The 16,037-nt window shown below is 45.5% G+C and overlaps 1 protein-coding gene across 1 annotated transcript in view; it reads right to left on the bottom strand.

Annotated features, from left to right (window-relative positions):
• Positions 1-16,037, bottom strand: part of LOC141108736 (uncharacterized) — a 29,197-nt gene that overhangs the window by 12,345 nt on the left and 815 nt on the right. Inside the window, exons 2-6 of the mRNA XM_073600638.1 lie at positions 15,125-15,449; positions 10,247-11,406; positions 7,024-7,122; positions 3,387-3,465; positions 432-576 (exon numbers count right to left, since the gene is read on the bottom strand). Of these exons, the coding sequence (XP_073456739.1) occupies positions 432-576; positions 3,387-3,465; positions 7,024-7,122; positions 10,247-11,406; positions 15,125-15,441 (1,800 nt within the window). The 5' untranslated portion in view covers positions 15,442-15,449. The remainder of the gene's footprint in view (positions 1-431; positions 577-3,386; positions 3,466-7,023; positions 7,123-10,246; positions 11,407-15,124; positions 15,450-16,037) is intronic.

Raw genomic sequence — 16,037 nt, forward strand, 5'->3', positions numbered from 1 at the left:
AAAAAAAAAAAAAAAAAAATACGTTCTGTGAATCTCCGCAATAAATGCACCTTTCACCGAGTTTTATCCTTTCAGTAATGCTACAAATAGCTGTCGACATAAAACATTCGAAAAGGTGCATGTATTGCATAGATGTATTCAATAGGGAAGATTTACTAAAACTGGAGACCTCAGGATCTGGTGCAGCCGTGCATGGCAGCCAAATCTGCTTCTAATTTCTGTGTGTTTCAATTAAGCTTTGACAATAAATCCTGGAAGCTGATTGGTTTCCGTGCAGAGCTGCACCAGATTTTGCCCTCTCCAGTTTCAGTAAAAATTTCCCCCTCTTTTTTTTTTTTTGTATTTTGCACAGAATAAAATGTAAAGTTTGGATCACCGTACAGAACATGTCTGGGGTTTCTCCTGCACACTCCACAATACCCGATACTCACTCTTTCCCCATTGCTGATCAGGGTCTTGTCCCAGAGATTGACTTGTGTGGCTTGTTGCAGGAAATGCTTCTCCTGATCCTCGAGCTCTAAACTCCATTTATTAATGAGGTTTTCGAGTTGCACGTAGGTCATTACGGTAGGTGCACTAAACAGGAGAGAAATCACAGAAATTAATGATTTTATCCTTGCGAATACATTGTGAGTGCAGCCCACGTACCTACATACACGTAAAACACAATACATTTGCCCTGGAACTTTATATGACATAACAACCAATACATACAGTGAGTTGCAAAAGTATTCACCCTCCTTGGCTTTTGACCTATTTTATTACATTACAGCCTTTAGTTCAATGTTTTTTTAATATGAATTATATGTGATGGATAGTCTAATAGTCTAAGTTGGTGAAGTAAAATTTCAAAAATATATACATAAAACTATTTTTCATAAATAAAAAACTGATTCACCCCCTTTGTTATGAAGCCCATAAAAAGCTCTGGTGCAACCAATTACCTTCAGAAGTCACATAATTAGTGAAATGATGTCCACCTGTGTGCAATCTAAGTGTCACATGACCTGTCATTACATAGACACACTTTTCTGAAAGGCCCCAGAGGCTGCAACACCTAAGCAAGAGGCACCACTAACCAAACACTGCCATGAAGACCAAGGAACTCTCCAAACAAGTAAGGGACAATGTTGTTGAGAAGTACAAGTGTTTAGGTTATAAAAAAAATATCCAAATCTTAGATGATCCCTCGGAGCACCATCAAATCTATCATAACCAAATGGAAAGAACATGGCACAACAGCAAACCTGCCAAGAGACGGCCGCCCACCAAAACTCACAGACCAGGCAAGGAGGGCATTAATCAGAGAGGAGCACAGAGATCTAAGGTAACCCTGGAGGAGCTGCAGAGTTCCACAGCAGAGACTGGAGTATCTGTACATAGGACGACAATAAGCCGTACGCTCCATAGAGTTGGGCTTTATGGCAGAGTGGCCAGAAGAAAGACATTACTTTCAGCAAAAAACTAAATGGCACGTTTTGAGTTTGGGAAAAGGCATGTGGGAGACTCCCAAAATGTATGGAGGAAGGTGCTCTGGTCTGATGAGACTAAAACTGAACATTTTGGCCATCAGAGAAAACGCTATGTCTGGCGCAAACCCAACGAACACCATCCCCACTGTGAAACATGGTGGTGGCAGCATCATGCTGTGGGGATGTTTTTCAGCAGTCGGGACTGGGAAACTGGTCAGAGTTGAGGCAAAGATGGATGGTGCTAAATACAGGGATATTCTTGAACAAAACCTGTAGCACTCTGTGTGTGATTTGAGGCTAGGACGGAGGTTCACCTTCCATCAGGACAATGACCCCAAACACACTGCTAAAGCAACACTTGAGTGGTTTGAGGGGAAACATGTAAATGTGTTGGAATGACCTAGTCAAAGCCCAGACCTCAATCCAATAGAAAATCTGTGGTCAGGCTTAAAGATTGCTGTTCACAATCGCAAACCATCCAACTTGAAGGAGCTGGAGCAGTTTTGGAGGAGGATGGGTAAAAATCCCAGTGGTAAGATGTGACAAGCTCATAAAGGCTTATCCAAAGCGACTTGGAGCTGTGATAGGTGGCTCTACAAAGTATTGACTTTAGGGGGGTGAATAGTTTTGCACATTGACTTTTTCTGTTATTTTGTCCCTTTTGTTGTTTGCTTCACAATAAAAAAAAGAAAAATCTTCCAAGTTGTGGGCATGTTCTGTAAATGAAATGATGCAAATCCTCAAACAATCCATGTTAATTCCAGGTTGTGAGGCAACAAAACACGAAAAATGCCAAGGGGGGTGAATACTTTTGCAAGACACTGTAACTAATATACATGATTACTGATTTATGGATCAACAGATGAGATTTGTATCCATTAATCAATAAGGCAGTAATCCTGTATATTAGTTAGTGATGGTTTGTTTGTGATGCACCTCATATACAAAATAAAACACAACACATTTACCCTGGAACTTTATATGAGGCGCATCACAAACAAACAATAAAACTAATATACAGGATTACTGCTTTATTGATCAATGGATACAAATCTCATTCTCTGTCGATCAATAAAGCAGTAATCATGTAGATTTGTTAGTTTGTGATGCGTCTCATATAAAAAGTCCCAGGGTAAATGTATTGTGTTTTTTGTATATGTTGATGTAGGGATGTACCTTACTAGGAAGAGAGCTGTTAGAAATAAATAGAGAACCTCCTCATGGCCGCAGTCTGACGGCGAGTGATGAAGTCACACACTGTGGCTCCACCCTGTGAGTTTTCCTCACTAGGACCCGCCCCTGACAACGTCCCCCTAGTGACGAAACACACAGGGTGGAGCTACGGTATGTGATGCCATCGCGCACCGTGACGGACCGCAGCCATCTTGATAGCTGGTTACACAAATGACTGGTTAATGCTTCATACCTCAGTTCGCCAAAGTGCAATACTTTATTTAAACTTATTTGAATTTTAAAATGTACTACACCATGAGGAGGCTCTCTGTTTTTTTCTAATACACATGACGTTCTGGAGAGGACTGCGAGCATAACCATAGTGTTGGAACCTGAAGTGATGCCTTTGGAAAGTTTTTTTTTTTTTTTTCAATCTTCCTGGAGCTGGATTACTGACGCTATTTGGCTGCTTAAAAAAGGTAGCCAAACCTCTTTGTAAGACGCTGCATGATTGGAGTGTTGGCGAAGGATTCGTCTGTACACGCTTTCATCACACAGCGACTACTCTATGGCTATTTGTTTAAATTAACTGCATCCACCTTTTGGGATTCCAGGTTTTGAGTGACTTCAAATTTCACACATGTTGACATATTCTTAAAGGGACAGCACTGCATTTTTTTTCCACAAGGTGTAAGATATGCCTTCAAGCTCAAAGAATGAAACCGTTTAAATTGTGCTTACCTGATATTGGAACTAGGAATGGTGCTGGCGGCACTGGTCTGCGCTACTGAAGTAGTAGGGAGCTTTGCGTTTAAGGATGCTGTTAAGAAAAGAAAAAAAAAAAAAAGGATTAGCTTGTATGTTAGTAAAAATTCTGAAGACTGGTACAAGATAATCCAAACGTATTGTGCCGACAGCCGCAAACACTGACAGCCGCAACACTCCCCTCCCATCATCCAGAGCTTGTTCTCTTCCAGGTGAAATGATATCCAACGTCATTTAACCATTTTCATATGGGGGGGCCCCCCCCCCCCCCCCCGAGGGACCACCACGCCGGCCAGAGAAAAGAGCTTACATATGACTAAGTGAGCGAGCATTCTGTGGAGCAGCAACCATCTTGTAATAGCTATAAGACTTTATTACAGATCAGGGGTACTGAATCAAAATTCAGAAAGGTCCAGTCTGTGAATTTTTTTTCCCGCAGGGGTCCAAATTTCATTCCTGTTCTAAAATTCAGATCCTTCACATTACAGCTCCGCCCTCCTCCCTTTGCATCGCAGCTGCCCCCTCCTCCCTTTACCCCACAGCTCCCTCCCTTCACATCACAGCTCCGCCCTCCTCCCTTTACATAGCAGCTCCCTCCCCCTCCCTCCCTTTGCATCGCAGCTCCCTCGCTCCCTCCCTTTGCATCGCAGCTCCCTCCCTTTACCCCAAAGCTCCCTCCCTTCCTTTACATCGCAGCTCCGCCCTCCTCCCTTTACATCGCAGCTCCGCCCTCCTCCCTTTACATCGCAGCTCCGCCCTCCTCCCTTTACATCGCAGCTCCGCCCTCCTCCCTTTACATCGCAGCTCCGCCCTCCTCCCTTTACATCGCAGCTCCGCCCTCCTCCCTTTACATCGCAGCTCCGCCCTCCTCCCTTTACATCGCAGCTCCGCCCTCCTCCCTTTACATCGCAGCTCCGCCCTCCTCCCTTTGCATCGCAGCTCCGCCCTCCTCCCTTTGCATCGCAGCTCCGCCCTCCTCCCTTTGCATCGCAGCTCCGCCCTCCTCCCTTTGCATCGCAGCTCCGCCCTCCTCCCTTTGCATCGCAGCTCCGCCCTCCTCCCTTTGCATCGCAGCTGCCCCCTCCTCCCTTTGCATCGCAGCTGCTCCCTCCTCCCTTTGCATCGCAGCTCCCTTCCTCTCTTTACCCAACAGCTCCCTCCCTTTACCCCACAGCTCCCTCCCTTCCTCCCTTTACATCGCAGCTCCCTCCCCCTCCTCCCTTTGCATCGCAGCTCCCTCGCTCCCTCCCTTTGCATCGTAGCTCCCTCCCTTTACCCCGCAGCTCCCTCCCTTCCTTTACATCGCAGCTCCGCCCTCCTCCCTTTACATCGCAGCTCCGCCCTCCTCCCTTTGCATCGCAGCTCCGCCCTCCTCCCTTTGCATCGCAGCTCCGCCCTCCTCCCTTTGCATCGCAGCTCCGCCCTCCTCCCTTTGCATCGCAGCTCCGCCCTCCTCCCTTTGCATCGCAGCTCCGCCCTCCTCCCTTTGCATCGCAGCTCCGCCCTCCTCCCTTTGCATCGCAGCTCCGCCCTCCTCCCTTTGCATCACAGCTCCGCCCTCCTCCCTTTACATCACAGCTCCGCCCTCCTCCCTTTACATCACAGCCCCATTTAAGTCAGTGTCTTCAGCCATCTCCTTCGTATCACAGACATCCCTTTCACATCAGTGTCTTATGCCCCCCCCCTTCACATAACAGTCTCCCTTGCAATCACTGCCCCACCACTTCCTCACATCACAGCCCACCCCCCTTACATCACAGTCTCCCTTGCAATCACAAGTACCCCATCCTTAAATCACAGCTCCCCCTTACATCACACTCCCACCTTCACATCACAGATCCCACCCTCATTACATCACAGTCCCCCTTGCAATCACAAGTCCCCCTCCCCCTCACATCACCCGCTCCCTCTAAAACACAGCCCTCTTGCAATCACCGACCCCACCCCACTCGTCTCACAGCTCCACCCATCCTCACAGTCCCCTATTGAAACAAACACTGTCCCCTTTGCAATTACAGGTCCCCCCCCTCCCTTCACACCTCCTCCCCAACACAGCACATCAAAAGGCGAATGAAATGGCAGATCTGCACAGAGGGCAGGAGTGAGGAGGCGGGGCCGAACCGCAGCTCCGTGTGTGAATGGACACACGGAGCTGCGGCTCGGCGTGCCCTCCATAGCAAGCTGCTTGTTGTGGGGGGCACTCAACAGGAGGGAAGGGCCAGGGGCGCCGAAGTGGGACCCGAGAAGGGGGAGGATCCGGGTTGCTCTGTGCAAAACCACTACACAGAGCAGGTAAGTGTAACAGCTTTGCTATTATTAAAGAAAAAGAAAAAGAAAAAAAAAAAAAAAAAGGACTCTTAGTATCACTACTTGCCAACCAGCCGCCATCGTTATGCGGCAGGTTGGCTTCCCTGCACGAATCGCCGTAGCTGTACGGCAGGCGCTTCAAGGGGGTATAGGGGGTGCGTGCGCACCTGCCGTGTGACGTAGGAGCTGATGCACATGCGAGGCGGCCGCGATGTCCGCCAGACACCTACGATCACTCCCGAGAGAGACAGATCAGTTGTTCATACTGATTATGAACAGCGATTGGTCTCCTCCTTCAGGCAGTCCCATCCCCCTCCCCCACAGTTAGAAACACTGTCTAGGGCACACACTTAACCCCTTGATCGCCCCCTAGTGTTAACCCCTTCCCTGCCAATGACATTTATACAGTTATCAGTGGCCATTTTTAGCTCTGATCGCTGTATACATGTCAATAGTCCCAAAAAAAGTGTCAAAAGTGTCCAATCTGTCCGCCGCAATGTTGCAGCCCCGCTAAAAATCACAGATTGCCGCCATTACTAGTTAAAAAAAAAAATTATTAAATAATAATAATAATAATAATAATAAAAAATGCCAGAAATCTACTCCCTATTTTGTAGACACTATAACTTTTGCGCAAACCAATCATACGCTTAATGCAATTTTTTTTTACCAAAATTATGTCGAAGAATACGTATCGGCCTAAACTGATGAAGATTTTTTTTTTTTTTTTAATTATGGCTATTTTTTATAGCAGAAAGTAAAAAATAGTGCTTTGTTTCAAAACGGTCGCTCTTTTTTTGTTTATAGCGCAAAAAATAAAAACCGCAGAGGTGATCAAATACCACCAAAAGAAAGCTCTATTTGTGTGAAAAAAAAAAAAAAAGAACGTCAATTATGTTTGGGTACAGCGTCGCGCGACCGCGCAATTGTCAGTTAAGGCGACGCAGTGCCTGGTCATTAAGGGCGTATATCCTTCCTGGGCTGAAGTGATTAAAAAGTAGCACAGTGCAGAACTGCAAAAAAAATGGCCTAGTCATTAAAAGAGGGTAAAAACCTTCCGGAGCTCAAGTGGTTAAATCTGAAAAAACAGACATAAGCTGACCTAAAACCTTATCCATATGAAAGGAGCACAAAAAAAAAAAAAACAAAAAAACAAAAAACAAAAAAACAAAAAAACAAAAAAACAAAAAAACAAAAAAACAAAAAAACAAAAAAACAAAAAAACAAAAGTCAGTGTATTTTTAGCAATCACCCTGTGCGATAAAATAACAAAGCAGCTTGATAGATACAACAGATAGTCGCATACCTGAAGCAGTTGTGGAGCTGAGTGAAAAAAGTGATGGCGCAGAGGTCGCAAGGAGAGAACTGATAGCCGAAGCGCTGGATGTAGATGCTGCTGTTGATACTAAAAAAAAGTAAGAAAATAAAAACATACCATAAAACAATTTGTAAAAAAACAAACAAAAAAAAAAAAACAAACACACACACACACAATGCTCTTGCTATAAACTCCTGTCAATCGATAAAGTCTAGCGAGGGCAGCATCAGCCAGACCACTGAACGGCAGGTACGGCGGGCGGTCCTGTAGCATGGATTAGAAGCTGGGATGCAAACCGACCACACCAACCTGAATCTGTTTCTATGCTTGTGCAACGCTAATAAAAACATTAAAAGGCTACATTTACCAAGAACTATATGAATAATTAGGGTTGTACCGATGCTCTTTATCTTTATTTTTTTTAAATTGGCAAGTATTATTATTATTATACGGGTTTTATAGAACGCCAACAGTGAGTACCGATATTTTCAGTCAAGTACTCGCCGAATCTCAAGTACCGATACTTTGTGGTGTGATTCGCATCAATACAAAAAAAAAAAAAAAAAAAAAAAATTTACGCAAATCACGCTGCAAAGAATCGCAAGTTATTTGAACAGGAATGTGTTTGCGTTTCCCTTTCAAATCGTTTGTGAATTCCATGTGTGTAGAAAGGGAAAAGCGCCATCTAGTGGGTAGTTTTAAAAAAAAATGTTAGTAACTCACAGTACATCTCTGGTCACATGCAAAATAAATCTACATAGGTGTCCCGGTCCGTCGATGACAGAAAATCAGAGCCGCCGAAGGTGCTCACAGGGCTGGAGAAGTTCCGGGACCCCGTGGTTATAAGGTGGAAGTGATGTCAGCTTGAGTGCAGACTGCCCTCTATATCTCCTCCAGCGGCCCCGATTTGCTATCATGGACAGACCGGGACACCTATGTCGATTATTTTGAAAGCGGTGCGCCGATGATAGCAAATCAGGGCCGTTGGAGGTGCGCACAGGGTTGGAGGAGATGTAGAGGCGGTCCGCCCCTAAGCTGACATCACTTCTGCCCTATACACACACGGGGTCCCGGGAAACTTATGCTTCAGCCCTGTCAGCACCTCCAGCAGCCCTGATTTGCTATCATCGGCGGACCGGGACACCTATGTAGAATATTTTGCATGTGGCCAGATATGTACTGTGAGTTCTAACATTTTTTTTTTTTAAACTGCCCACTAGATGGCGCTTTAATCCCTTTCTATAAACACACATATGCGGTGGGGGAAATCGCATGCAATTCAGACAGGAATCCCACTGCATTCATGTTCAAATTGCATGCGATACTTTGCAGTGCGACTTGCACCCATTCATTTTATATTGACGCAAATTGCTCAGCAAAGTATCAGTTTCGGTATCGGGAGAATTTGAGCCAGTACCAATACTCGCCCAAATGCTTGGCATCAGCACCGATACCGGCATCGGAGCATCCCTATGAATAACACAACACATATAAAGGGAGGTAACATGCAATTTGAAGCCTAATTGACTTGTAAGGGGAAAATGTTCCGTAGGATTATAGTGTGCAGGAAAAAGGGTACATTTTTAACTGTGTAAAAAGTACCCCCAACAGGGGTAGAAAATCCTCTGCCCTGTAAAAGGTGCTGTGCTTGCCAAGCGAGAACAGCAGACCCCCCCATTGATCTTACCACTGAAGAGCTGTACAGGGCAGTAGGGCTGGGAAAAAAAAATCGATTGAAATCTTGAATCGATTTGAGAGGTCAAATCTATTCAAAATTTCAGCAAATCGATTTTTTTAGATTTTTTTTTTTTATTCACTAGGACCGGTGCTGACACCGCACCGGTCCCGAGGAGCTGCGGGCAGGAGTTTTTAGGCGAGGCCGCGGCTTCGGCCTAGTCTGCGAGGCCGGACGCCGCAGACTAGGCGGCCGGACGCCACGGACTAAGCCAAAGCCGTGGCCTCACCTAAAAACTCCTGCCCGCAGCTCCTCAGAACCGGCGCGGTGTTCAAAAAGAAAAAAAAAAAAAAAACACTCTATTCAAATCATGAATTGAGTTTTTTTTTTTTTTTTTTTTAAATCGCATTTTTTTTTTTTCTGAAAAAAATCGCCCAGCTCTACAGGGAAGGAGGGCGGGAAGCCTGCCAGCACAAGTCTGACCACAGGAGGACAGGCAGGGTTGTTCTCCAAAGTACAATGCAAAGAATACGGACCATGCTGGGATGGATGTGCTTCCAGTCCTAGTGTGGTCAGTTGAAAATAGGAAAGCAGGGGACTGACAGATCAAGAAGGGGTTTCACATGAAGGAAGCAATGCGAAGAGAACGGGAGACATTTAAATACAAGTACATGGTAACAGAGAGGCAAAGCAGGAATATGAAATATTGGGGGGAATATATACACTTTAGCAGACCTGAGGGAATGGTCATATGTACCCAGAGTGCTGACGATGTCTGCCCCTCCCCCTTCCTCCATTCAGAGACGCTGTACTATAGCTATCTATGAATGAAGGAGGTAGACCTTTCATTCAATTCATCCATCCCCCATTCATAGAGTGTTCTTATTGATGGAAACTTTAGTACCGGTTATTTGGTGCACGCACAACCCGGTGTGATTTGAACCCATTCAAAACCTCATGGGAAACAGGAATGCTTCCAACGCACACGTTCCTGTAGAAATGGATGTGCGTACAAAGTGGGCGACTGAAGGAACCGTGTCAAGTTAGGGCGAAAGAACGTCACCAGCACACCGAGGATCTGCGGAAAAGGGTCCTAGGCGTTAATCAGCTACCACATCGTTACAGCAGATTTCAACGTATCGGAGTCACACAGGACCCCTTCATCGGGCCACACACCTGATGAAGGGGTCCTGTGTGACTCCGAAACGCTGCAATTTGCTGCAACGATGTGATCTCTGATTAAAGCATAGGAACCATTCTGGAGATCCTCGGTGTGCTGGTGACATTGGCTTTGAACAGGAATTGCAGTGCAGTTCCTGTGCGATTTACATGTGGGTTCATAGTGTGAATGGAGGCTTAAAGCTTACTAGTTATGAGAAGGAGACATGCCACGCTGCTGCTAAATGAATAAAAGGTGTTCAGAGCTAATATTAAAGTTAAAAAAAAAAAAAAAAAGTTGTCTGGCTTTTTTTTACAAAACAAATGGTATAATAAAAAAACATTACGAAGCATTCCTCAAGATTACTGTGCGATTACCTGATGTAGTCTCAAGTGGTCTTGAAAATAAAGTGGAAGTCTGCTGGGCGGCAGGTGCCTGCGCTGGGGCTAGGGTAGTGGTGGGTGCAGTGGACGTGGCAGTTGGCGCCATGGAAAATGCCGACGTGAAGAAGGATGCGCCTGTCTGAGCGGTGCTCGCTGGGTTTGCAGTTGCGGAGGCAGTCGTCGCTGGTTGGCCAGAGAAGGCGAAGCCTCCGGTGAGAGATGGCTGTGGCTGTGACTGTGCCGTTGTAGTTCCAAATGAGAAACCTGCACTTTGAGCGGCTCCACCTATAGCAGGCTGGGTAGCTCCACCAAGAGCAGACTGCATGGCTCCACTAAGAGCAGACTGCGTAGATCCTCCAATGGCAGGCTGGGTAGCTCCGCCAATGGCAGGCTGGGTAGCTCCTCCAAGAGCTGACTGCATTGCCCCACCAAGAGCAGACTGGGTAGCTCCACCAAGAGCAGGTTGGGTAGCTCCACCAAGAGTAGACTGCACAGCTCCACCAAAAGCAGGCTGCATAGCTCCACCCATAGAAGACTGCATGCCCCCACCCATAGCAGACTGCATAGCTCCACCCATAGAAGACTGCATGCCCCCACCCATAGCAGACTGCATGCCCCCACCCATAGCAGACTGCATGCCCCCACCCATAGCAGACTGCATGCCCCCACCCATAGCAGACTGCATGCCCCCACCCATAGCAGACTGCATGCCCCCACCCATAGCAGACTGCATGCCCCCACCCATAGCAGACTGCATGCCTCCACCCATAGCAGACTGCATGCCCCCACCCATAGCAGACTGCATGCCCCCACCCATAGCAGACTGCATGCCCCCACCCATAGCAGACTGCATAGCGCCACCCATAGAAGACTGCATAGCGCCACCCATAGAAGACTGCATAGCGCCACCCATAGAAGACTGCATAGCGCCACCCATAGAAGACTGCATAGCGCCACCCATAGCATGCTGGGTGGCTCCACCCATAGCAGACTGCAAAGCTCCACCAAGAGCAGATTGCATAGCTCCACCCATAGCAGACTGCATAGCTCCACCCATAGAAGGCTGTGCCATTCCACCGATAGCAGGCTGTGTAGCTCCACCCATAGTACTATTTCCGATCTGTGTATTTAGAGAGAACTTGGCAGTATTAGCCCTAGAGTGGGAGATAAAAAAAAAAAAAAAAAGAAATGTTAAATACTGTATTTAAAATTATAGTGGCGAGTTGGTATCGATATCTGTTATCACATCAATTATGTTTACACTGCTCTGCACTTTACAACTCAGTCACTGAAAAGAAAACACTTTGTGACTGGAGGAGGGCAGTCACATGACTTTGAAAAAAATAAATAAATAAATAATAATAAATAATAAGATGTGACTAGACTCTCCTCCGTTTTTTATTCTCATTCATTCACTCTGTGCAGGATCATATATATATATATATATATATTACCTAAAGATGATAGAGATGTATAGATAGATACCTAGAGCTAGAGATATATATATATATATATATATATATATATATATATATAGACATATCTAGAGATACTTAGAGATATATAGAGCTAGAGCTATATAGATATAGAGAGATATCTAGAGATAGGGATATACAGAGATAGAGATATATCTCTCTATCCATCTCTCTCTAGTTATATCTATCACATATACACACACACACACGTCATCCTGCACCTCCGGGTATCGGGCGCGAGTGCGCGCCGCCTCGCTCCTGCTGCGATTCTACACAGTGGGTCCCGCAGACCTAAAGTCCGCGGTCACCCAGGCAGAACGGCCATCTGCCCACGTAAACAAAGCAGATCGCTGTTCTGTCAGTAGGGAAGGCATGGATCCCGCGTTCCTGCAAAGCAGAGACACAGGATCTATGCCTTCCCCCTAGTAAAAGCCCCTCCCGCACTGTAAAAAAAACTCAGGCTAGGCACGCGTTTAACCCTTTGATCGCCCACTGACGTTAACCCCCTTCCCAACCAGTTTCATCAGTACAGTGACAGTGCATATTTTCATGCACTAATCACTGTATTCGTGTCACTGGCCCTCCAAAAAGTGTCAGCTAGTGCCCAACTTGCCCATCGCAGTCCCGCTATAAATCGCTGATTTCTGCCATTACTAGTGAAAAAAAAAAAAAAAAGTAATAAAAAAAAATTTCCAAAAATCTATCCCATAGTTTGTAGACGCTATAACTTTTGTGCAAACCAATTAATATACGCTTATTGGGATTTTTTTTTTTTTAAACCAAAAATATGTAGCAGACTACATATTGGCCTAAATTGCAGAAATTTATTTTTACATTTTTTTTTTTTTTTTATCGGATGTGTTTTATAGCAAAAAGTAAAACATTTTTTTCCCCAAAAATTAGCGGTAATATTTTGTTTATAGCGCAAAAAATAAAAAAACGCAGAGGTGATCAAGTACCACAAAAAAAAAAAAAAAACAACATCTATTTGTGGGGGAAAAAAAATAGGATTTCATTTGGGTAGGGCTGGGAGATTTTCTAAAAAAAAAAAAAAAAAAAAAAAAAAAAAAAAAAAAAACAAATCTGCGATTTTCTTTAAAAAAAACTCGATTCACGATTCAAATTTATTTTTTTATTTTTTTTGGACACCTCGCCGGTCCTTAGGAGTTGCGGGCTGGAGTTTTTAGGCGAGGCCGCGGCTTCGGCCTAGTCCGCGGCGTCCAGCCTCGCGGACTAGGCCGAAGCCGCGGCCTAGCCTAAAAACTCCTGCCCGCAGCTCCTTAGGACCGGCGGGTGGGAAAAAAAAAAAAAAATCTAAAAAAAATCGATTTGCTTAAATTTTGAATCGATTTGACCTCTCAACTCGATTCAATGTTTAAATCGATTTTTTTCACCAGCCCTAGTACAGGGTCAAATGACCACGCAATTGTCAGTTAAAGTAACGCAGTGCCATTTCCCAAAAAATGACCTGGTCAGGAAAAGGGGGTAAATCTCCCCAGAGATGAAGTGGCTAACCACTTGAAGACCAGGCTTTTTCTGGCACTTTTTTGTTTACATCAGTATTTTTTGCTAGAAAATTACTTATAACCCCCAAACATTACAGGTTTTTTTTTTGTTTTGTTTTTTAGCAGAGACCCTAGAGAATAAAATGGTGATTGAAATTTTTTTATCTCACACGGTACTTGCGCAGTGGTTTTGCAAACACAATTTAAATTTTTTTTTTTTTAGAAATTAAATAAATTAATTAATTAATTAAAAAAAAAAAAAAAAATCTCACTACTTTCCAACCAGTTCTGGGAGGGCGTTATATGAGCTCCTTCAGTGATCGGACCCGCTGCGGCGCGCTCTGTAATAGCAGTGTCCTCGGGAAGTAAAGAGCCAATCAATGACTCTTTACAACATGATCAGCTGAATCCAGTCACAGCTGATCACAATGTAAACTGAAGCCGGCTTTAGGCATTCCTTTCCTCACACTGACAGCATGAGGAGAAGAGAGCCGATAACTGGCTTGTGAAAAAAGGACATCTGCACTCACAAAAAGGGCACCGACTATCAGTGTCATGATTGTCAGTGCAGCCCCATTAGTGCTGCCAATCAGTGTCCAGCATTGCCGCCTACCTGTGCCCATCAGTGCAGCCTCATCAGTGAAGGAGAAAAATTACCCGTTTGCAACATTTTATAACAAAACTATAAAAAAAGTAAATTTTTAAAAAAACGTTTGGCCTTTTTTCATTTATTTTGCAAAAACTAAAAACCCCAGTGGTGAATAAAAACCACCAAAAAAAAGCTCTATTTGTGTGAAGAAAAAAAAAAAAAAAATGATAAAAATTTCATATGGGTACAGAGTTACATGACCGCGCAATTGTCAAAGTGTGACCGCGCTGGAAGCTGAAAAATTAGCATGGGCAGGAAGGCGGGTATAAGTGCCTGGTAGGCAAGTGGGTAATCAATAATAAAAAAAATTAAAATTAAAAGAAAACAAAAAAAAAGTACCCTAGTTTTTTTTGTGTGTATTAGGTGAACGGTGATGCAACGCCGCGTAAATAGATACCCAACATGTCACGCTTTAAAATTCGTCATGAAATGGCGACAAACTACGGTACTTAAAAAAAAAAAAAAAACTCCATAGGCGACGCTTTAAACACCTTTACAGGTTACCTGATTAGTTACACAGGAGGTCTAGCGCTAGAATTACTGCTCTCACTCTAACGGTCGTGGCGATGCCACTTGTGAGGTGCGAATTCCGTTTACATATGCGTAATGCGTTCGCTTCTGCGCTCGAGCGCGGAGGAACGGGGGGGGGGTGCGCTTTCATTTATTTTTACACTGTCCCTTTAATTTTTTTTTTATCTATTACTTTTAAATTTCTTTTACAAAGAATGTATAAACTTCCTTTAGAAAAGAATGAAGGATGACAGGTCCTCTTTATTGAGAGATCTGGGGGTCAAAAAAGACCCCAAATCTCTTCTTTACCATTAAAAGCAAAGGAAACTTAAAAACGGATTTACTTCCCCCTGAACCGGAAGTGACGTCACGACGTGGCTACAGTCCTCCAAGGCCATAGAGGCGATGAAAGAGGATCAATTCTTTGATCACCTCTGGAACCAGCCAGCCGTACCGCCGGATCGTTTCTCGGGTGACCTGGTGTAAATGGTAAGCCCGAGAAATACCAGCGAGTTGTGGGAGGGGGGCTTCTGAAAGCGTTCCAGTATGTATGTATGTATGTATGTATGTATGTATGTATGTATGTATGTATATATATATATATACACACACACACACACACACACACACACACACACACAGCAGCCTTGAAGTGGTGAATAGGATTGACTTGCAACATTGTTTCTATATATTTCATAGAAGTTGTACAAGAAACACAATAAACTCTTCTTACCCAAAGGCCATTCCCCCCGTAGGCGCTCCGGTGGAGACGGATGAGGTTGGTGTACCAAAGGAAAAGCCGGTTGCTGGTGCTGCTGCTGGTGCCGTTGTGGTTGCCGCCGGCGTGGAGAAGGAGAAGAGTGAGCTGGGCTGTGACATGGATGCGGGATTTGCCTGTGCGTTGCCAAAACTGAAGCCAGCAGTTGGGGCGGCGGCTGTGGTGGTGCCGAATGAGAAGCCGGTCGCTCCCGTGGAAGCCGTGGTTTTAGCGGTTCCGAAGCTAAAGCCTCCAGCAGGGGCAGCTGACCCGAAGCTGAAGCCGGTTGACATGATGGTGTCTATAGGAAGAGGAGGAGGCAGAATATAAAACCTGAACTGTCCGAATCTACAGAGAAACATTCTGAGTCTTATAAAAATCCATCAATAAAATCAAAACTACACCTCCCCCCCCCCCCCCCCCTACACCTATACACCCCAGACACCAACTTCCCCCTCAGTGCTCCTCATACGCCGACATCCCCCCCAAGTGCTCCTCATACGCCGACATACCCCCCCCAGTGCTCCTCATACGCCGACATACCCCCCCCAGTGCTCCTCATACGCCGACATACCCCCCCCCAGTGCTCCTCATACGCCGACATACCCCCCCCCCAGTGCTCCTCATACGCCGACATACCCCCCCCCCAGTGCTCCTCATACGCCGACATACCCCCCCCCCCCAGTGCTCCTCATACGCCGACATACCCCCCCCCCCAGTGCTTCTCATACGCCGACATCCCCCCCCCAGTGCTCCTCATACGCCGACATAACCCCCCCAGTGCTCCTCATACGCTGACATACCCCCCCCCCCAGTGCTCCTCATACGCCGACATCCCCCCCCCAGTGCTCCTCATACGCCGACATCCCCCCCAGTGCTCCTCATACGC

The sequence above is a fragment of the Aquarana catesbeiana genome, linkage group LG09 (assembly GCF_042186555.1).
Source record: "Aquarana catesbeiana isolate 2022-GZ linkage group LG09, ASM4218655v1, whole genome shotgun sequence".
In the NCBI taxonomy this organism is placed as follows: Eukaryota; Metazoa; Chordata; class Amphibia; order Anura; family Ranidae; genus Aquarana; species Aquarana catesbeiana.